This window comes from Castor canadensis, chromosome 5 (assembly GCF_047511655.1).
Source record: "Castor canadensis chromosome 5, mCasCan1.hap1v2, whole genome shotgun sequence".
In the NCBI taxonomy this organism is placed as follows: Eukaryota; Metazoa; Chordata; class Mammalia; order Rodentia; family Castoridae; genus Castor; species Castor canadensis.
The window spans coordinates 180,388,688-180,411,504 of record NC_133390.1 but is presented as its reverse complement, the minus strand read 5'-3'; the positions used below and the strand labels follow the sequence as shown (position 1 = coordinate 180,411,504).

Here is a 22,817-nt window from a genome sequence, read left to right as displayed (position 1 = left end):
AGGTGTTGCTCAGCCCCTATAAATAATAAGTAGTGGGTACTGGAGACCAGGTCTTGAAGCCCCCTCTCTCCCTCCAATGCTGGCAGGTGGGTGGGACCCTGGTGGAGACTTCAGGGAAGCAGTGCCAGCAGGGAGCTGTACTGCTTCACCTGCTCCTGCTTGCTTTATTGCAAAGGAAGATGGACAGAGGCAGGGGCGTGGCTCACAGGGCAGACAGCTCGTTCCTGGCTTAGTTATAAGAGGTGCGCCAGGCTTCTCTTACAGATGAATCCTAGGCTGGGAGGCCTTGTTGTTGGTATTTGGTACATCCAAACTCCAAATGTCAGAATGGGCACTGCAGGACACTGCATCTCAGTGGTTCCCAACATCATGTCCTGTTGTGGGTGATGGGCAGGGGGCAGGGAGTGCTGGGCGGAGCAGAGACCAGGCCATCTGTGCTTGGGTCTGTCTTCCCGGGCATCGGGATTTTGACATAGGTTGGGAAGGCTGATCCCAGAAGCAGAAGGTCAGGTCTGAGATTAGGGCTCAAGGGGCCCCTTGTGCCCAAGAACATCCCAGCCCTCTGCTGTTCTCCTCCTGAGAATGGTTCTTCCTGACACTGCATGTTGGTGGCATGGTGGCCTTGGTGACCTGAAATTTCTGTTATGTCCCTGCTGTGCACAAAGCCCCTGGTGTCTTCATCCTCAGTCTAGAGGGGGGAATCTTAGTCTTTCTCAGAAGGCTCAGGAGCTAAGGTGGCCAGGGCCACACAGCTGGAGGGCAGGCTGGCCTTGAACCCAGTCTGGGTCACCTCCTCCCCCAAGGAACACTCATGTGTTAACAGGATTTTACTTTTAGAGGAGACACCATGCTCAGTTCTCCCACTGGAGGGCACATACCTCGTTGATGAAGTCACCAATGTCACCTGGGTGGGGCAGCACAGGCCTGACTGGGTACTGGGGCTCGGCGCCCACCGGCCGCTCATCCACCCGTCGCACTCCGGGGGCCTTGCTCAGCACATGCTCCATGGCTTCCGGTTGCTGCAGCTGGCTGAGGTCGTAGTCCTGGGGGCGGAGGCCAAGGGAGTCAGGGAGGTCAGTGAAGGAACAGATGGGGTGCCAGGAGAACCTGGAGCATACCCTTGTCTCGTTCTGTCACTGCCTGAGTGCACCTGCCCCGTGGTCCCGCACCACCACAGAGTCCCCAAGCACATCTGCTGTCTGAGTCAGTCACCTGGTCTGCCCTGCTCACAATGTCCAAATCCCTCCTGTCCTCTGGGAGGTGTGGGTTTGCCCACCTGATGCCTTTGCTGGCCTGGCACTCTCTCAAGTGACCCTCCTGCCCTGCTGCTCAGTGACCATACACAGCAGCTTTTGTTCACACAGGGAGGAGCCAGCCCCTTCCTCAGCTTCAACCAGGCAGCTCTGTGTCACCCACCAGCTCTGGTCACTGCCCCAGCACTGGGAGTGTGAGGCAGGTGGTGGGTGTTGGTGTCCCTAGCAGACCCTGGCTGTCCCCTTCATGGCACAGGGCAGCAGTAGGCTGGGGCCGGTGGCTGGACAGAGGGAGGAGGCAGATGCTGCATGCACAGACAGCTAGGGCCTGAAATGCAAACACGGGCAGGGGACCTGGGCTGGGAACGGTGCATCCCAAACAGAATGCTCAACACCTTCCCATTCACAAAAAGGACAAAAATGTCTGTCAAAACCCCAGAGTGAACCCCCCGGAGACAGGCAGATGCGACCCCGGTCTCACCTGGTCCTCCTCGCCGCCGCCTTCCTCGTCATACTTGAGGATATTGTCACGTACGTCGTCCTCGGGGTCAATGAGCAGCTGCTTTGTGTGTCGCTCCTTTTCCCGCTTCCTCATCCATACCACAAACAGCAGGACCATGGCTGTGGGAGGAGCCGCCATCGTGAGCAGGGTGTGTACACAAGTGTGAGTATGCATAAGCATGCCTTTGTGTGTACACGGATGCACATGTCTGGGTATGTGAGGGTGTGCAAACCTGTGCATAGCTCATTTTCATGGGCATGGTTGGATGTATGAATGCTCCATGTGTGTCCATGGAAGGACGGAAGGCATGTGCACACAAGTACACGTGCATGCTTGTGTGAGTGTAGATCTGTATATGTTACGGTGTGTGCACTTGCGTTCATGTGTATACAGGTGCACAATGCATAGATTTGTGTGTGCATGCATGATCGAATGCATTCATTAGTACATGTGCATACTGCACTGTGCTCATGTGTGCACGCTCACGTATGCGTGCGTGGGATGCACACATGTATAGTGTATGTGCAGTTTCCGAGGCAGAGCTGACTGGCTCTGGCCCTTTGTCTCTCACTCCCTGTCTGGGAACCGGAAGAGTGTTTTCAGAGGCTTATCTACAGAGGGTGGATAAACCCAGGGCAGGGCTGTGGGTCCCCCTGCCCTTTGTGTACTGAAATCCACAGATGCTTAAGTCCCTGTGCACACAAAGGTGTGCACCTGCAGAGAACCTAGACATCCTCTGTGCACATGTAGCCACCTCTAGATGACCTACAATAACGGATAGAGTGTAAGTGCTGTGCGGTACTTGTCACACTGTATTGTTCAGGGAGGGGTGATGAGAAAAAAGTCTGGACTTTCTCAGCCCAGACACAATTGTTTAAAAAAAAATTTCCACTCTGCCATTGAGTGAGGCACTGATGCGGAGCCTGCGGGTGCAGAGGACCCACTGGGTGCACTTTCCCTCTTCCTGCACTCCCTGGGGGACATGGCCAGCTCAGAACACACTTTGATGCTTGAGGGACAGGAGGATGTGAGAGGACGTGCTGGGGGGGGGCCCTGCTCTTCTGAATTGTGAGAGCTGAGGGTTTTTGGCAGAATAGGTGCAAATGAGGGCTTCTGGGCAGGAAGTGTTAGGCCAGGAGTCATGGAAAGTTCCCCAATGGTACAGGGGGGTTCTGTCCTGGGAGGGGCAGTGGGGAGCCCAGACAGGGCCACTGAGCGGCTCCAGATGAGCCTCAGTGCAGGCAGGGAAGGAAGAGAGCATAGGCCATGGCCTTCCCCACCCCAGAGCCCCCAGAGAGTCAGTCAGTCCTGGGAATGTGCTGGACTGATGGGTAGAGCCCTTCAAACTGAGGGGGAACTGGGGAGCAGGAGTTCTCCCACAACCCAAATGAATTGGGTGCAAACTAAGAGAAGTGGTGATCCCTAACCTGCACCTGTGTGGATGAAGGGGACCCCTCTCCCTCACCTGCATTGAATCCCACGGCCCTTTGGGGTCTGTGTCCAGGCTCCACTTCCCATGGACATTCTGCTCTTTTCCAGACCCCTAGGCATCTCAGTTCACAGGAAGGCCCCCTTGTTGTGTGCTGGCTCTGCCTTTCCTCCCCTCCCCTGCCCCTCTTGCTCCTCTGCACCCTGGCTCTGAAGGGCAGATGTTAGGCCAGGGTGGCATCTGGGAATAAGGAGCAGTGCTCACACCCTCACAAGTACGTATTGGTCACTCCCGTGCGTCCTCTCATCGTCTCCCCATTTCACAGACATGGAGACTGAGGCCCATAAGTAGTAGTAAAGGCTAAGTACTGCAGAGCTGAGCAAAGGCAGGGGCACAGCAGTCACAGTCTACAGAGGGTCTGGGAGGTCGTGCCAGCCTGATTAACCTCTGTGGCTGCTTGAGGCCCTCTCAAAGCTGTGGGTGATGCAAGATTTCTCCCGCAAATGTGGAAAGACACAGCAGTGGCCAGAGGGACCCTCTGATGTGGCCTGGATTGTGAAGAGGGAATTGGAGAGGGAAGAAAGAGCTGCCACCTGTGTGACTGACTGAGTCAGAACCTAGAGTCTAGAGCCTTCTGGACTCTAATGGACTAAACAAGGACTGCAGAGAGGCAGACCACTGTAGCTAGGGCCACCCAAGGAGACAAAGGAGGAGGACAGAGAGGTCCCTAAAGCTTTGTCCTATGACTGGGCAACAGCTGCCTGCAGGGGTGTCTGCCCGCTGAGTCCTGGACCTGGCTGACTCAGTCACCTGGACTGTGGCCCAGGCTGTCTCCCCGGTGTGAGCCAGGTCTCACTCATACCCCAAGTGAGTTCTCTAGGCTGTGGCACCCCTGGCCTCCTGGTGTGTCTTCGGAGGAGCATGTGCCTTCTTCTGCCATGGAGCCACCTCCAACCCTCTGTGGGGCTGTCACAGCTCCCACATAAAGAAACCCATCACTGATAATGGCTGTCCAAAGAAGGCCTTGGAAATAGACCAGCACACAGAGGGGAAGATGTGGATACGGAAGACAGGCAGAGGCCTCAGAGAAAGGTCATCTTTGATGGGGCTCACTCTGGTTCTGACACGGGACCCCTGGTCCATGCCAGCATGGTGGTGGAGGCCCTCTGGCTTGGTATGACAAGGAGAAGGGTCATTGAGACCTCTGCCCCTCTCTTTCCTGACTTCCACCATGGTCCATGGGTGGTGTCTGGACCAGAGTGACTGTCTAGGTGGGAGGATGAGAGTAGGGACACCTGGGGTCATTTCTTCCTCCTTCCCACAGCCCTCCTTCCTGTCTGGGGATCTGCTGTGGCTCTCTGAAATGCAAGACACCATTGAAGCATGTGGCCTGGGTGGAGCCAATGAGCACACTCCATTCCCAGATGGTGATTGGTTACAAGGTATGCATGCGACCTGAGCCAGACCAATTAGAGTGAGTTCCAGAGTTTCCGATGGGATGTTGACAGGCAGAGCTGTCCTTCCCTTCGGCTTCCACTTGAGAGCTGCCCATAGCTCTCATGCTCACCAGCAAGCCAGCCTCGGGGTCCAGGGTGCTCTGGGAGCAGAGTGGGGTGATGGAGAGGGGTTGGAGGGTTGTAGACATCCCTGAGCTGCTGGGCCACACTGCCTTTTGCTTGGACTTGACAGGAATGGGAGGACCCAGTTCTCCCTCACTGTATGGCCCAGTTCAATGGCTTTCTGAAAGATTCCTGGTGGATGGCACATGGCTGAGCAATGTGAGCTGTGGTACCTTCTGCCCCCACTTCTGCCCCTGTCCCTGGGACAGTGCTTGTGCCCACAAGGTCCCCAGAGCTGGGCCGCACTCACTCAGCAGGATGACAATGCAGACGAGGATGGCCACCATGGCGCCTGTGCCCAGACCAGCTGCGGCCACTGCGCCAACAGTCGTGCAGTCGCCGTTCTCGTCACACGGGCACACCTTGACTTTGATGATGGACGTGTTAGACAAGGGAGGGTTCCCAGAGTCTGTGATGATGATGGGGACCTCATACATCCCTGCCTCCAGGTACAGAAGACGCAAGCTGAGCTGGGCGTAGTCACCTGGTAGGAGGAATAGCGAATGCTCAGCGAGTGTCCAGCCACCCTTCCTGAGCACGACTGTCACAGGGAGGGGCCAAGCCTAATGGCGTGAAGTCTGAAAGGTCCATTTGGTTAATACACACACATACAACCATAGCACCATCAAGTTAAAGACACTGGCAATGAGAAAATCTATCTATCTATCATCTATCTATCTATCCTCTCTATCATCTATTTATTTACTATTTGTCTATCTATCTAGCTATCTATCTAATCTATCTACCTATCAAGAGCTCTAGGCAAAAGCACTGCAGAAAGAGAACAGCAGTACATACCTAAAAAATTCCCACGGTAGTCAAGAAACACGACTGGAAGCACTGGTTTTGGTGTGCCATTGGCAAAACGCTCTGCTATTCTGTGTTGGGCAGAGTTTGAGGAAACAGGCACTCTGCCAGGGGAGGCTGGAATTGATGTAACATTTCCAGTACAGTGTTCCCAGTGCTGTCCACAGTTGTGAGTTTTCTGTCCTCAGACAACCAACCAGCACCTGGGCAAGTGCCCTGAGACAGCTGAGAACCAAACACTGGAAGTGACAGGATGCTTGTTCTAAAACTGCAGGACCCTGGGAAGACCTAACGTCCCCATGTCGGGGGGAGTGGACGGGGCCAACAGCGTGGTGCGGTGCTATTTGAGAGGACAAGGGCTGGGCAGTCCTCTCTGGGACCGTCCTGTCTCTGTGGCTCCCGTTTCCCCTGTGGCTGGGCTCTTGCCAGGAGGACTCACCGTTTAGTCGGGTGATAGTCCAGTTCTTCCGCACAGCAGCGGGGACGAAGGGCAGCTCGAAGACATAGGGGCCGATGTTGGGGTCAATGTCGGCATCGGCCGCAGTGATGTTGATGGCATTAAGCCCGGGCTTCTCGCAGATCTGCGCCTCCTTGGGCAGCAGCTCTGGGGCGTTGTCATTGATGTCAATGAGATAGATCTGCAGGGTCCCAGTGCCACTGGCCGGGGGGATCCCTGCAGGACATACACAGTGACCGCACAGGGCCACTCCCACATGATGACTGCACTGGACCCACCCCCAGCTCCACGCGGGACAGACCCACAGTCACACGCAACAGGCATAGAGACGCGTGTGGCCCTATAGCCAGAGAGACACACAGCTGCACACTGACTGACCCACAGCCCCAAACTTGCTCCAACAGTCCACCCTTTGTGACAGGAAGCCACCCAACTGTGCTCGACACATAAATAGATGTGTCACAGATGTCAGCCACACCACAGTGGCACAAGGCGCACACAGAAACACAAGGCATTGGTGCCCACGTCACACCCTCCCCCATAGTGGCAGCCACACCTCATGGCCCCCACTCTGAGCTCACAGCCGTGCCCTGGGGGTTCTGGGAGGGGCTCTACCAGGCCCTGCACCTCTTCCCAGTCCTTCCCTTCTCTGCCTGCCCAGCAGAGCTCCCAGACCCAACCCAAATGAAGGGCTGCTGTCCTTGAGTCAGACCTGGGATGCCCTGCGGCGGAACATGGGATTGAGGGTGGGCTCCATGGCAGTCCTCTGCTTGTCTCTGGCCTCGGTGTGGACAGAGGTGCTGTGCTGGGCCCTAGAACTCCTCAGGGAGTTGTCCTCTGAGAGCCCCTCCCCCACCCAGTCCATTCCTCGGCCCCAGCTCTGTGCTGTGGGCAGAGGGATGTGCTCGCTGCCCAGCCCCAGGCTTGGAGGCGGCGGTGCCAGGAACTGTCTGACCACGGCACTGCCTTTTGAGGGCCACTCCTGACCCCATCGTTAACAGCCCCATTCGTCGGCTGAGGCAGGCAGTGTGTGTGTTAAATTCCTACAAGGTGTCCCTCTCATCTTCGGGGAAACACATGAGGCACATTTAAGGCGCCCAGTGCAGTGCTTGCCTTCAAAAACTGCTCTGATGGTAGAAGGTGACATAATGCCTGCCAGGTAGGGTCTCCTACCAGGAGCCCCCATTTTCTGCTTTTTCTAATAAAAGACACAGAGCCCCGACTTCTGGTGAGAGCAGCACTGTCCACTAGAGTTTATGTTTCCCAGCTGTGGCTGTGTGACTAATTTCTGGCCTTCAGGAGCTGTGAGTGGAGTCCTGTGTGGTGTGCCCTGGAAGTCCCTAGAAGGGCACCTTTCCCTTCCTTCTAGTTGCCAGAGCATGGCCATGATGGTTGGAGCACCAGCAGCCATTCTGGACCATGCCATGGCACAGAAGGATGTGAACATGGCCACAGAGTGAGCCTGGGTTCTCACTTGTTTGACTCCAACCTTCTTTAATGTGAGAGAAAATAAGGCTCTGGTCTGTTTTGTTCACTGATGGGCAGTGCCTGGTCCTCAGCAGGCACTTAGTGAGTGACAGCAATAAGGGCCATGCTGAATGCTGGCCTTGGATCACCTGTGCCAGGCCTGACCTCCGTGCTGTGGGAGACACAATGCACTTGGGCCTCAGGGGTACCAGATCTCTATTTTGCAGAGGAGGAAACTGAGGCACAGAGAGGTCAGATCTGTTCCCACAAGGGGGTAGTGGTGCTGGACTTGGCCCCTGGCCTGTGCAGTGTGAGGGACCCACTAGTGCTCAGCTGGACTGTGGGCGACTATGGGTCCAGGGTGCAGCCTCTGATCCTTGGAAGCCCCAAGAGCTCCTGTGCCTTATTCCTCAGCACAGCTCCCCCCCCACCCCAGGCCTTAGGGTCCCTCTCTGTACCACTTGTCCATGGCCTGGCTGCTGCCCTTCTGTCCCCAGGGCTGTCAGGGTCACTCTGATCCTGGGCTGCAAGAGTCCACGCTCTGGTGATCAGAGCCAGGAGGCAACATGTCGAGGGCAGCTGTGAGCCAGGGGTGGCTGTGAGGGGCTTGGACTTCCTGCCTCTCTCTTCTGCTTGGCAAGGCTTTGGCTCAAAGCTTTAGAAAACTGCAGCCAGGCGCCAGTGGCTCACGCCTGTAATCCCAGCTACTTGGGAGGCAGAGATCAGGAGGATCATGGTTTGAAGCCAGCCCTAGGCAAATAGTTCGCAAGACACTATCTAGAAAAAACCCAAAAAGTGGCTGGTGGAGTGGCTCAAAGTGTAGACCTGAGTTCAATCCCCAGTACTGTAAAAATAAAGAAAGGAAGAAAAGAAATAAAGAAAGCTGCAGATGTGGTTCCGAGGCCTGGTTTGCAGGTGTGGAAACCAAGGCACCAGCCAGGTCTTGCTAAGTGAGGATCAGCCAGACAGCTATAGGCCACTCAACTCCCTGACTCCTGACTCCCATGGAGCATGAGTGAGGGGGACAGGGGACACAGATGGAGTATCAGAAGTTTGGATGGAGGGAGGAAGGGACTTCATGGGGGGCAGTGATGGGTGACAAGGTCCAGCTCACGGCTGTCTATGCAGATGCCACTTCGTGCTGCTCCGTCCCTGACCCCAGCCCTCTAGGCCTCTTTGTGATCCTCTGGGTGCCACGGCCACCTGGGTCCCCCTGACCAGCACCCTTCCTTGCCACAGCACCAGGATGGTGGAAGCTGTGTCAGCCACCGCCCTGAAATGGGACACACCGTTGTCAGCGGCCAGGAATGTGGTCTCGTAGACATTGTTTTTGATGTAGAGCGACTCTCGGTCCAGGATGGCTGCTGTGGTGATCTGCCCATTGGTGGCATTAATGTGTAGCCAGCTCGCTGGATCAGCCAGCTTTGAGTACCTGTGGAGGAGAGGTTTGGAGGTGAGGGGGACAGGCTGTCCTGGCCCCCGCACTCCTTCCTCCAGGAGATAGAGCAGCTGCATGGTGGGCACAGCACAGAGCTGTTCTGTCTCCTGGAGGCACCTGGAGGCTGTGCACACAGGCCACAGCATTGCTTCATGTCACTGCACCCTGACTGGGGTGGGTGGTCTCAACCTCAGGAAGACCCCAGGAGGCAGGTGGTATCAATGTCACCATTTTGTATGTGAGGTCACTGAGGAGCAGTGAGGGTCAATGGCCTGCCTAGGCAGTACATTACGAGAGTGAAGCCAGGGTCAGACCTGGCCTGGCTGTCACATCTCCCTGTCCTGGAAACTGTGACAAAGCTCATGGTTTGTCCAGGACTTTCCAGGGGATGGCATTGTGTGACCCATACCCCCAGGTCTGGGACAGCTCCTCAGGTAGGACGCCACCCCCAACTTTGGGATGCTCCTTAGAAAACAGACAGGCTGGGGACTGGAATCACCCGAGGGCCTGAGCAGTTTGGGTGGTCGTGCTGGGTCCCACCTCACGGCTTGCTGCATGAAGCGGTCGGGGTCCACTGCAGAAAATGTGGTGAGCGCAGTGCCGGCAGGCACCCCCTCCTCCAGGCGGATCAGCTTGTGGTTGGAGGGGAAGTAGGGGGCCTCGTTGATGTCCGTGACGGAGATGGTCACCCCTGCCGTGGACTGGAAGGACATCTGGATCCCACTGGCCAGGGGTGCCTGGTTGGACACCATCACGGTCAGCATGAAGGCCCGGTTCAGCTCATAGTCCACTGCCTAGAGTGAGAGAGGAGGTAAGTTGGCTGCCCTGCCCCCCACCCCAGCTCTGTCCCGCTCTTCTGGCATGCTCTGTGCAAGTCCTGACCATGGTCCTCTCCCAGGTGTCCTTGTCTCTGGCTTCCCATGAGGTTTGGCCAGTGGGAGGAAAGAGATGCTGGGATCATCCCATGCCACGGTGAGGTGGCAGGGAGCTGCTGGGCATGACAGCTCTTTCTCCACAGCTACTTTGAGAAGCCCTCCCTCCCCGCCCCTGGGCTGGCACAAAGTCTCCAGAGTTGCTTGTCCATGGGTGTTTTTGCAAATGTTGAATAGTGCCCCTCTCCCCCCAAAAAAGGTACATTCACCTGGAACCTGTGAATGTTTCTCGTTTGGAAATAGGGTCTTTGCAGATATAATTAAGTCAGAGATCTCAAGATGGGATCATCCCTTGTAAGAGGAAGGTGGAGGGATATTTGACATAGATGACTCAGGGAGGAGTCACGTGTAGACAGAAGTGAGCCTGACGGACACAGCTCTAAGCCAAGGAACCCCAAAGATTGTTGGCCACCTCCAAAATCTGGGAGTGAGGCAAGGATCGGATGCCCCAGAACCTTCCAAGAAATGTGGCCCCTACGGATGCCAAGATTTCAGCTCTGGTCCCCAGAGCTGTGAGCGGGGCAGTTCTGCTGTGCTACCCCACCTTCCCCCAGTGGGTGTTAGTTTGTCACTGTGGCCTGCTACCAGTAACCAGCCTGTGGCTGCACGGACAGGATCCCCAGTTATGTGCTTGGCGCCAGGCTCCAGTGGATGCTAGAATGTCTTGTGATGTGTTATCGAGGGGCTCTGCCCAGGCGTCTTGCAGCTATGGGAGGAGAGAAGGTGCGTGAGGAGCTTGGGGCCCCAAGACTGGCTGCTGCTCAGTGACAAGGCTCACAGCGCACTCGCTGGAAAAAATACAACACAACACTACATGGTGCACAAAAAGTTCCACCTAGACTCGTGCAAAGTAACATATGCACAAGTCATTCGTTGCAGGGATGTTTGTAGAGGTCACATGGATCACATGGATGACCCCCCATGTCCATTGTCAACAGCTGGTTCGACACAGGAGCTCCTGGCTGCCATGGAGCTAAGGCTTGTCTCTGCCATGCTGGAATGTGTTTTGTTGTGTGTGCACACACACACAAACACACATACCCTGTCTCTCGCCACGTGATGCTCTGCAACTCCTTGGGACATAGTTGACAAGGATTTCTGACCTCTGATCTCCCAGAACTGTACACTTGTGTTGCTTTAAGACACTAAATAGGACCAGAAATCCAACACCAAGTCCAAGAAAAAGCAGGATAAAAGCTTAATTCTCTATCTTTCATCACCATAACCCTCACACTTAGCAGCGATGGCTGCCCAAGTCTTAAGATGCTTAGCACACTCATGTCTGCAAGTTCACAGCCACCGGTGCCAGGGTTCAGGCCATTGCTGGGCAATCACCACATGAGGCCTCTGTACCTTGCACCTTCCCAACCAGGAGCCAACATAAACCTCTTTTCTCCAGAGCTCACCCAGGCTGGGGTAGTGCGTTGTTAGCAACAAAATGGGTTAAGACGATCCCCACACACCGAGGTGGGGAATCTCCAGCATCCATCAGTGTTGGGGGGCAGGGCTGCCTTTAGTGTAAAGTACAGGGAGGATGTGACCTTGATGTGCATTTGCTCATATGGACAGAAGGATAAAGCAAGACTGACAGTGGTCACTGGTAATCTGAAGGATGGGATGGGCATAAGTTATGCTGGGAAAACGACTTAGCTATGTGCTTGTCACATCTCACATGCTTGCATTTTAGGTTTACAAGTAAAATTATATAGAAAATGTATTATGCATTATGTATATGTATACCACGCAATCTCTAAAAAATGCAGACCTGACCGTCTCCCAACTGTAAACATGGTCCCAGGAAAATAGGTACCTCGCACCTGGAGCACGCGTTAGGGGTAAAGGCCTCGGTGGGATTTATCTAAGGGCAACAAGAGTCGCTTTGCTCATTGCTGTCCTTCCCGATGACAGTGATTTTGGATTTCTTATTTTAACCTTTAATGCCTATTATCAGGTGTAGTAGATAAATTTAATTTTTAAAAAAGAATTATGCTGATATAGTTATGAACCAATGTTTTTAAATGTGGAAAATGAGATACAAAGGGGCTGAGGGCATGACTCAACTGGTAGAGAGCCTGCCTAGCAAGCACCAGGCCCTGAGTTCAAATCCCAGTACCACGAAAACAAACATGAACAAAATGAGATACAAGTTTAAAATTAATGCAGTTAAGTAAAAACCCGCTAATGCTAAATTTGAGCAAAATGATTGTTTGAATCATTGAAATAAATTGAGATGATCTGTATGAGTACCTGCTGTGAAATTTCTGTGAAATTTGCTGTGAAGTTTCGTCTCCTGGCTGGCTCTGCCCATTGAAAATGCCCAGAGACGATGCAGCACAGGACCTGTGAGCACCTTGCAGGCAAGGAGGTTGGTCTCTACACACCACTCCTCATGCTGATTCTGGCATGTGGCCAGAGAGCAGCAATGTGAACCCAGGTGTCTAGATGGGCCACAAAGTGAGGAAGCTCTTGGGACAGGAGGCTGGAGGTGTAAAGGCGGGGCCGGGTGACTTGGCTATTTGAGCATCAGAATCCATGGTGACTGCATTCAACCTGGATATACTGAGTAGAAAATTCCTTTATCACCATGGTTGGCATCAGCAATCCTATACCTGGCGCATTAAACCCACAACTTCTCAGCCACTGCTACTCCATAAAGCCTTCAAGTGCAGGCAGAAGGGTTTAAAGATTAGGTAAATAAAATGTCAATGGCCACAGCCTGGCTTTGAGCAGCTCAGCCTCCAGCAGGGTCTGCAGGGAGTGGCAGCAGTGGGGTTTGATGCTGGCCCTCTACAGCCGCCCCACCATGTTCGGTGACCTTGGTGAGCCTTCATCCTCCCCAGGCCTGATGTCTGTGTCCATCTGAAGGAAGGGAAGATCCTGTACGCTTTCCTGAGCCCTGAGTGTGATGTCTCATTCTTCCACGGAGCACAGCTTCACGGAGCCAGCTGGGCCTCCATGCTTAGCACAGTGCACCCATGGGTCAACTGGAGAGGCAGAGGCCTGGCTGACCCCTCCGTTGCTCCCTGACATGCCGCTCTGGACCGGGCCACTGGGTGAGCGCCCCCGTATTTATTGGTTTGTGTCTCTGGGGGACAAGGAACAATGCTGCATATCATGCATGCATTAAAAATAGTGTCACGAGTCTGAGCAAGTAGGCCTTTCAGAAAGACTGTCATGGCCGATCAAAGTCCACAGGAGGGTTAAAGAAAGCACCCTGTAGTGGGAAAATCGAGAGGTCATTTGCTGCAGCAGTTTCAATCAGGGTGCTGGAGCTCACCTGGCATGTGCTCGTGGCCCTCTGCTCTAAGGCAGTGTGCACCCTGGGGAGAAGTTGCCCTGACATCAGGGCAAAGAAGGAAGGTCCCGCGTGTCCTGTCTGTCCTCTGAGAAGGTATTTCACAGCGTGCAATTCTGTGCAGTCCATGCTACCACTTCCCTTGGAGAGAGGTTGTGCCAGGCAGGCACTTCTGTCCAGGTCTGTCAACTGATGTGCTGCCACCCAGGAGCCTCCTGCAGGCAGTGGCTGTGACTCCCTGACCCCTCTCTGGGGCAGTGGAAGCCAGGGCTGGGCTTCAGGGTGTAAGCCGAGGGGAAGGCCAGGACAGAGATCAGTAGGCCAGCATCCCCCTTTTCTCTGAGAACACTGAGGCTTGCAGCTGGACAGTGGCAAGGAGATGAAGGGAGGGAGTGGCAGAGTGGCCCCTGGTTGAAGAAGCTGGGCACTGAACCAGGTACAGCGGGGGAGGTGGCTGGGTCCCCCGGCCTCAGGGCCAGGGCAGCTTGGGAGGGAAGTGGGAGTGTGTGTGTGTGGGGGCAGGCCAGTGAGACCCTCCAGACACAGCCGTGGACTTGCTTTGAGAGACATCCTTAACAATCATGGCGCTCAGGAGTGCCATACAGCCCCACAGCTCCTGCACACAGGTCTCGTCCCTCCAGTGGGCCCTGTGCTGACGCCTCCCTCCTGACATCAGGCCAGGGGGATGGCCACTTGTGTGTCCTGCCTGTCTTCTAAGGACTATATTCTGAGGTGCACATGTGGCCTTACTTGAAGAAGGAGAATGCCAGCAAATAAATGAAAGAAGGACAGAATTGGAAAAGAGCCATTCTCAGTCCCCAGTGACAGCATCTTCTGGATGCTGGCTGGCTCCAGTGGTGTGGAGACCCTGGTGGAGGCTGGAGGGGAGCCGGCACTAGGAGCAAGGCGTGACCATCCACCATGTACAGGAGGCCAGGGAGCCCAACATGACTGGCTGGTACTGAGCCCGTCAGCCCTCATGTCACCGTGGCAGGGCCAGCAGAGATGCAGGAATCTACAGCACACAGCCTCAGCTGAAAACTGTTTCTGCTGAGAACATGCATCCTCCGTGTGTTCGAGTCTCTGCTCTGTCTCCTGGTACATGGAACTCACAGGAGAGAGAGGGAGGTGACCAGGTTTCTCAGTTCTGACTACGTGAGAGGGAGCCATGGAGCCTTGCTGCTGGAGGCCACATGCACACTGTGCTCATGTCTTAGTGGGAACCAACCGTGAAGACACCATATTGGATACAGTGGGGAACGTTGGATATTGGCGAGAGATCGATGGTATGGAGGAATGACTGTCCGTTGATGAAGACTCTTTATCATGGGGTGACACAAAAGTTCCTTCTTTCACTTCCTGCGGCCTGTGAAATCTTTTTTGGATACTCAGTGCCTTGCACTTGCTAAGGCAGTAGCTTAACCACTTGAGCCACGCCTCCAGCCCTTTTTTGCCTTAGTTATTTTTCAGGTAGGATCTTGAGTGTTTGCCTGGGGCCAGCCTTAGACCATGACCTCCTACCCACAGCCTCCCAAGTAGCTGGGATCTCGGGCATGTGCCACTGTGCCCAGCTTTTGTTGGTTAAGATGGGAGTCTCTGACTTTTTGCCCAGGCTAGCCTTGAACCTCTGTCCTGCCAATCTCTACCTCCAGAGTAGCTGGGATTACAGGTGGGAATCACCATGCCTGACACCCTCTCCCACCTTTTTTAGGGTCTTGCTATGTAGCCTAAACTAGCTTTAAACTTTTGATTCTTTTGCCTCAGCTTCCCGAGTGCCAGGGTTACAGGTGTGAGCCTCCATGCCCAGCAAAAATTCTTGTATTGGTGGCAAGCTTTTGCAGTCATTTTGGACCATGAGATACCCTAGAGGATGAAAGTCTTGTATAACAGAGCAGAAAGAGAGAAGCATCTGGGGTTTCCATTGAATCAAATGGGCTTTCCTTCCTTCCTTCCTTCCTTCCTTCCTTCCTTCCTTCCTTCCTTCCTTCCTTCCTCTCTCTTCCTTTCCTTCCTCTCTCTTCCTTTCCTTTCTCTCTCTCTTCCTTTCTTTCGCTCTCCTTTCCTTTTCTTCACTCTCCTTTCCTTCTTCCCTTCCCTTCCTTCTCCTTCCCTTCCCCTTCCCTTCCCCTTCCCTTCCCTTCCCTTGCCTCCCCTTCCCTTCCTTCTCCTTCCTTCCCCTTCCTTCCCCTTCCCTTCCTTCCCCTCCCCTCCCCTCCCCTCCCCTCCCCTCCCCTCCCCTCCCCTCCCCTCCCCTCCCCTCTCGCAGTCCTGGGGATTGAACTCAGGGCCTCACACTTGCTAGGCAGGCGCCACACCTCCAGCCTCAGGCTTCCATTGATTGTGGAGCTGCTGTACCTGCCTCAGGACTCCTTTCATTTGAGAATAAAGCCCCCAGAAATGTAGCCTCTGCTTCTGACAGCCTATGGTGACACTTCCTTTTCCTTCCACCTTGACATTTAGCTGCCTTTTGTGACCCTTCCTTTCTCTACACATTCCTTGTTCTCTCTTGCTCTTTATCCTGTTACAAATTGCTTTGGGACAATAGTTGCTAAACTGCTTCACATTAAATAGTAAATGACTGACTTGCTTCATTGTATCAATCTACCCTTCCCTGGCCATATGAACTGTAAGTACAGAAAAAGGCTTAGGTTAGAGGACAGGATCACTCCTAGTTTGATGATAGGCTTATATAGGCCCATTTGAAAATTTAGAGCAGGTGGACTTTTCTAGAAAAGCAGATCTGACCAACCAAAATCATTAAAGAAGTTGGAGCAGTAGTTAGCCTACTCCACTCTAAAATAAAAATTAGCAGGATCAGAAAAGAGCCAGACCTTCAACAGGGAGTCCCAGCCTTATGTGTACATACAGATAAGGACAACCTGTGTGACTGTCCCAGGGAACAGAGGCAAGGAACAGTCCCATGCATCTTTTAAGGTTCATCTTCAACCAAGACACCAAAAGCCACAGGACACTGGGGAAGGAAAACCATCAGCTTAAACTACACAGAAAGTACATAAGAAATCTTCAGGTATTAGCAAAAGGCCTCAGTGTGTTAGAAAGCACGACCTCACAGCTTGAGGGGGGTCTCAGGAGAGCAAATGGCTCTAGTCAAGGGGGTAGTGGCATTGTTTTGGGGGCCTGGTGGAGGTCGTCTGTGCCTCTAGCAGAGGATGTGGGGATAGGTCAAGCCTCATTTCCGTTTGGCCCCAGAGTCACCCACCTTCACAACAGTGACCATGCCCTCGTTGGTGATGGGGTCTGTGCGGACGCTGAAGTGGCCTGAGGGGTCCCCGCTGATGATACGGTAGATAGCATTCCAGTTTGGGGAGTGAGGCTGATCACGGTCCATCACTGTGATGTTGGCGACCACCATCTCCACTCTGTTTTCAGGGACCTCCCCTGTAAACTGCACAATGTAAGAAAAAGAATATTAGGACCCTGTGAGGAGCCCAGGAGGTGGATTAGCTGCTGGCACCTGGGAGGTACCAGGGCTGCTGCTCTCGACCAGGGGGACTTGGGAGGGAGGCCCATGCTGATAGCAGCTGGGTACCAAGAAGGCTGATGCCCAGCAACTCCCAAGGCTACCATCTGCACAGATCAACTCAACGCAAGCCTCGCCTAAGAGCATGTGTGCACACACATGCGTGAACACATGCACACACTCCCACCCTCCCCCCACGTCCCCTCTGAATCTTTCCCACACACACAGAGGACCAATAATGCAAGCTACTTAGCTGGGACGTCTGTGTGACCACAAATGTGAGCTGCCCAAACAGGAACCAGCAACGACAGAGTGGCAGCTGCACAGATGTCTCAAGAGAATCATCTCTGGGCTCCTGCCATCCCTGTCCCTCTGGTCCCCGTCACAGTCATCACTGACATACAGGAGGCACAAAGCCTTTCTGCTGCCACAGCACAGTGAAGCTGCAGCCACTCTGGGCCATGGCGGCCCTCTTGGTGTGGTGGTTTTGAAGCAGTGAGAGGCCATGTGCACACATGTAGGCATGTGTTGGCGACAGAGACCTGAGTGCCTCCTATTCATGGGTTGAGAATGTCTACTGGTGCTGGCTTCCCGTCTCATGCTCAGAAGGGTCTGAGCTCAGTTCAGAGCTCTGCTGTCTTGAAATCCGTACTGTTGAACAAGGTCACTAGTTGCCTTGCTAATTTGCCATCAGTTTGGAAACCCGAGCTATGCATCCTAAAGGATGTTGCTTCTGGTCCCCCAGGGCCTCCCAGGAATCTTTCTCTTCCCGGTTCTCACATCCTTGGTTGGAAGTGACGCTTTGCTGATAAGTCAAGGTTTTCTTTTCTTTTGATTTGTAGGGTGTGTTTAGCCTCACTGCCCTGGAGCACTAAAGGCAAAGAAGGCTGCAGAGGTGTTTGTGTTTGTGCTGGTCATTGATCCCCTCTGAAGGCAGGTGTGTGCACGCACACAGGCTTCCAGAGAGTTCTGGGAGAGTGGTTCTAGTTCCAAACCTGCAGCTCCTCTGGTTGAACACCGAGGGCACAGGCAGTAGCAGTGGACCCTGCCTGTTGGCATGTGGCCCTTGGGTCCGGCTCTTTGCTGAGGCTCTTCTCTGGGTCACGAGGGGATTGTAGAGGCTGACATGGCCTGGAGGAGATGTGTGTTGAGCTGGCCAGGGCCAGAGGCGCCCCCACCCACCCTAGGACGGGTCTGCTCCCTGGAGCTGGCATCTCTATGGACTGGTGGGAGGTGGGTGCAGCACAGATGGTGGAGTTGGGGACAGTGCTGTTGGAGGGACAGTGAGGGTTCTTCAACCCAATGGCTGGAGCTCTGGAGCAGGGGTTTCAGGGAGGAGAGGGTGTTGGGTAGGGTGAGAACTGCTTATAACCTGAGGACAAGGCCTGCCCGGTGGAAGAATGGTTAAGGGGGGGGTGGGGTCCTAGTAATGCTGTTGGAGCCCGGATCCCACCATGCCTAACACTGATTTTCTAGAACATTTCCACTCCTCTGAGATGAGGTAGTCTCTTTTTCTTCAGTTCACTAGATCGGGGTAGTCTAGTAGACATTGATTAGCCCTCCTGGCTCTCCAGCAACTTCTGAATTATCATCTTATTTTTCAGAAACATTCTTCCCCAGGACCTGCCAGTGGTGTGCACCTGCCTGAGGTTCAGAAGAGAGCCGGAGGCCTCGTGCTTTGGCACCTGCAGAGGCAGAAGGTGGGGGTTGAGGCTCCGAACTGGTGGGGAGGACAAGAGGTCCTCCCCACCCCACAACCCAGTGGAGCCATATTCATGGCTGGTGCTCCTGGCTTCATGCCCTTGGTGGCCTCCCTCTGATTAATGACCAGGTGGGTTCTGGTGTTGCCAGGAGGTTCAATGAGGGCCTGGCTGAGGCCTCCATTCTGCTCCTGCTCAGGTTCCTGCCCAGGCCGGGCATCTTCCGGACTCCTGGGTGCAGCTCACACAGAGAGTCTACTTTACTTCATGCAAGTTTAATAATGCTCGCAAAGAAGGGCCTTAGCTGAAAAGCCTGGCTGTGGATTCTCTTGTTCACCTTCTCCTGGCTGTAATGACTTTTTAATTTAATTTTTCAAATTTCCAGGCACATGAAAAGCCTTGTGCGCCCTGGGACACAAGGAGATATTTGGGAAGACAGAATTTTAACAGTGTTGGAATGAGATTTCTTACACCTCAACTGTAATCCAGGATTCAAGTGCACACCCCTCTCAAGAGGCTGGCGGGTTTCTACTTCCTAGTTTCCTGGGAAGTACTTCCAGCTGAACCCAGCTTGGAGCCTGGATCCCGTAGTTCCCAGGGGAGCCACTGGTAGTAGGAAGGAGGCCAGGGTGAGGACAAGAAGCAGAGCTAGGATTGTCTTCTTCCAGGGTCAGCGGGGTCAGGGATAGACCTTTGGGTGCTGCCATGGCACATTCCTGCCTTCCCATTACTGGTTCTCTGCAGCAAGACATCCTGTAGACCCGGTATCCTGCAAAATGAGCTGCGGCTCACTGCGAGCTCTGCCTTCTCATCCAGGAGCCCAGTCGCACAGAGGTCTGAATTTGTCTCCAAGAAGGCTTGTGACCCGATTGTAAATCTTCCCTTCCATGTAGCGGGGACAAAGCAGAGATACAGTGCTCCCTACTGCTGCTCCTCCCCCATGGCCTCCATGCTTTCATCACTGTCCCTTCACTTGGACTGTCCTGCCAGCCCTGTTGAAAGCCTGCTCCTCTGCACGTAGGTTAAGCTGCACCTCCGGCCTGGAGTGACAATTTGGGGGTAATTTGGGGCTGGGGAACCCCTCCCATTGCTGGTCCTCTTGTCCAGTGGGAGCTCTGGGGACCTTCCTTTTAGTTAGCGCAGGAGTGTTGGCCAGGTGCTCCTGTCCACCTGGGTGGGGCCTGGGCCCTGCCTTGGCTGCTGGCCTCCATTCCGTGTTTGCTTCTGTTGAAACTACAGGATACTTGCTCTGTTTGCAGCACGGTGTTTTTAATTTTTGAAATTCAGTTTTCTTTGAGTAAAACTGATGATTTCTGTTGGGTTCTTGTTCAGAAGTCAGAACTGCAGGATCTGTGGCTTTGAGAACAGGAAGGAACTGGAAAGCCAGTTTCTTTCCTCCTCCTGCCTTTGTAGTTGAGATTGTCACAGGCTCAGGGCAAGACTAGGTGGCAGAGCAGTGGGCCTGAGCCTGGTCCGGCAGTGACCAGCTGTCAGGGAAAAGCTGGCCCCAGCGGAAGAAGCAGCATTTTGCTAAAGATAACTCCCAAGCCTTTTCCCTGGCAGTGTGGCCCATGGACCAAGCTGGCTCATCTGCAGGGCGTGCGACAATGTTCGGTAATCACTATTAATAATACAATGTAGCAACATGACCCTACTATTGTTTTACTTACTGACTGTCCTGTGAGCTAGGCACAGCTGCCAAGTGGCTGACATCTACAAACTCATTCAGGCCTTATATCCCCTACCAGGTAGGGAGAGATGAGGAAACTGAGGCACAGAAGGCCCAGGTCAGCAACTGGTCAGGGGGAGCCTGGCTTTAGGCTGGGCAGTCTGGGTCCCTTACCCTGTCACCTCATACCCCCAGTGTGGTTCGGTGTGTGTGAAAGTTTCCAGCAAGCCCAAGGAGTGCGGTGACAGTACCATCAGCCAGTGGCCCTGAAGTCCTGACCCCCAGGCTGAGGGACTGCATGTTTCTGTGTGTCCCCACCCTGGGGTCACCCTCTCAGATCCCAGTTATTTGCACTTCTGCCTTCTGTCAGGCTCTGCTCCTGGGCTGGCCTGGGTCTCATTCATCCCCGCCCCTGGGTCCTGCCTGGAGTGGGGCTCTCAGGAGCACGGGCAGCTGCAGTGTCTTCAGGGAGCAGGCACTGGCCTGGCAGGAAGGGCAGGGAGGTAGAGGTAATGTCAGGTGGGGATGGTCCCCCGACCACCTCGGTGCTCAGAAGAGCTGGCTGTAATTAATTATTTATGGCCGAGGTTTGCACTGCACACTCCAGCATAATTGAGGGCACAAAGTCCACTCCAATTTTAAGATGTCAAATTCTCACTCTCAGCAACTCATGTGAATCAAAATTTCTCTCTTCTCCAGGGTTTAAGTACTTAATTGAAAAGCCAAGAAGTCAGGTATTCACAGGGCTTGACCAGTGGGAGCTCACTTTGAGGCAGAGGGGCTGAGGCAGACATTGGCAGAGGCTGCCCTAGACCTGCCTAGCCTGCTCCAGGGAAGCTACCTGCTAGGTGGGTAGTTCTGAGGACAAGGCTGCATAGGTTGTCCCTGGGCAACTTGGGGCAGATGCTTCCAAAAGAGCCTCAGAAGCTTGGGGGCCACAGTCTGTATTCCCTGGGTTCCTAAATCACTGGAGCCCCGCCCCTGGTAAAGCCATCTTTAACCCCCATGAGCGAGTGATCTCCATTACCTGCCAGCTGCTGTGGTTTGCATGAGATATGCCCCCAAAGGCATGTGTTGACCAGCTGGTGGCACTGTTGAGATGAGGGAGAACATTTAAGAGGCAGAGCCTAGTGGGAGGAAGTTAGGTCATTGGGGCGTGTCCTTGAAGGGGGATATTGGGACCTCCTGTCTTTCTTCCTTGCTTCTTGGCCACCAGGAGGTGAGCATTTCTCTCTGCCACACACTCCCTGCCGAGATATGCTTCCTTGCCATGGGCCTAAAGTAACAAGGCAACCATGGACCAAACCCTCTGAAACTCAAGCCAAAGTCTTATCCTCATAAGCTGATTGTCTTTGGTATCTTTGTCTATTTTGTGATAGAAAAATGACTCTGTGTGAAAAGTGGATCCTGGCTGAGTGCCCTCAAGCCAGGTACCACCCTAAGGCATGCTGCTCCCTCATCTTGCTGAAGGCGACCTGTGGGAACCATGTGATCTCACCACTCCCATTTAACCATTTAACCCAATGTCGTCCATGGCTTGGGATGCAGAATAGATGGTCCAGGACAGACACGCAACAAAGCCAAATGTCTCCTCACACAGAACTTTGAAACTGCAGCAGTGCGCACCCCATACTCTGTCCCTTTCCTTCCCAGGCCAGGATTTGGGGCTTGGAAGATTTGGAGATGCTCAAGCCCTCACCTCTTTAAAGGCTGAGCTGGAGCAGGACTCCAGGTTCACTCGATGCCCCTGATAAGGCTTCTGGGGCATTTTTAGAGCAGAGCTTATATATAGTTCAGCATGTAAGCTTCCTAAAGACCAGTGAATGCTTCCACCTTGAGATGACACGGTGCAAAATGAGGCTCAGAGAGGTCTGGCCATTAGCCCAAGGCCACACAGATAGAAGTAAGGGCTTTCTGACTCCAGGAAGGGAATGGGTGGGTTGGGCTAGGCCGGAGGAAGTCAGCTGCTGCTGCTGTGCTAGGTGGGACTGTGCATGGGGCAAGCGGAAGATCCCTCATTCGGTGACTGGATGTGGTGTCCTGCCTGGAGTGCAGACCCTGCAGTCACCCTGGAAGGGAGTGCTGGTGGCAAGAGGGACCCAGCTGAGCAACCCCGGCTCTGCCCGTCAGGGGGCAGTGCAGTACGATTGGAATGGGAAGAAAATAACTTTTAATTAACACTTGAGAACAGGAAGGGATTATGCAAACCCCTGGCATCTCTCTAGCTTCTGCTGATTGTTCTTGATTAAGCTTGATAAAAATAGCCAGCCGTTCCACCCACTCCACAGTGAAGTATAGATGGTGTCCTGGGACCACCCATCTCCAGGAATCCTGCCAAGGGCCACTTTGAACCTGTATTTAAAGATGCCCCAGATGACTGCAATGGAGTGGAAAGTAGGACTTCCCATTCATCTGACTCAGGACTACGATCCACTTGTTCTTACCCCACCCCAGAGTCCCAGGGATCCAGGTCTCTCCACCTTTGTCCACAGGTTGAGTGGAGGTAGGAATTCTTCAAATGAAAATTCTGTCCCAGGTCAGTGTGATTCTCAGGCTGCCTGTTTCTCAGAGGACTGTGCTGTCTGTGGACAGCCTCCCTATTTCCACATCCCAGCAAAAAGCAAGGCAGAAACTCACTCCACACAGTTTCCTTCCTCCCCCTGTCCATCACTGACTCACAGGCCGTCCAGGGCTTTGCATGGGGTGGAAAGCTGGGGTGGGAAGGTGAAATGCAGTCGTCCTGAAGGTACCGTCCATGGCAGCCAGGC

General features: G+C 53.9%; 1 protein-coding gene across 1 annotated transcript in view; it reads right to left on the bottom strand.

The window, feature by feature from the left end:
- Cdh4 (cadherin 4) overlaps positions 1–22,817 on the bottom strand; it is a 513,311-nt gene that overhangs the window by 5,645 nt on the left and 484,849 nt on the right. Inside the window, exons 9-15 of the mRNA XM_074075054.1 lie at positions 16,420–16,605; positions 9,513–9,766; positions 8,824–8,966; positions 6,050–6,283; positions 5,054–5,287; positions 1,735–1,874; positions 879–1,043 (exon numbers count right to left, since the gene is read on the bottom strand). Of these exons, the coding sequence (XP_073931155.1) occupies positions 879–1,043; positions 1,735–1,874; positions 5,054–5,287; positions 6,050–6,283; positions 8,824–8,966; positions 9,513–9,766; positions 16,420–16,605 (1,356 nt within the window). The remainder of the gene's footprint in view (positions 1–878; positions 1,044–1,734; positions 1,875–5,053; positions 5,288–6,049; positions 6,284–8,823; positions 8,967–9,512; positions 9,767–16,419; positions 16,606–22,817) is intronic.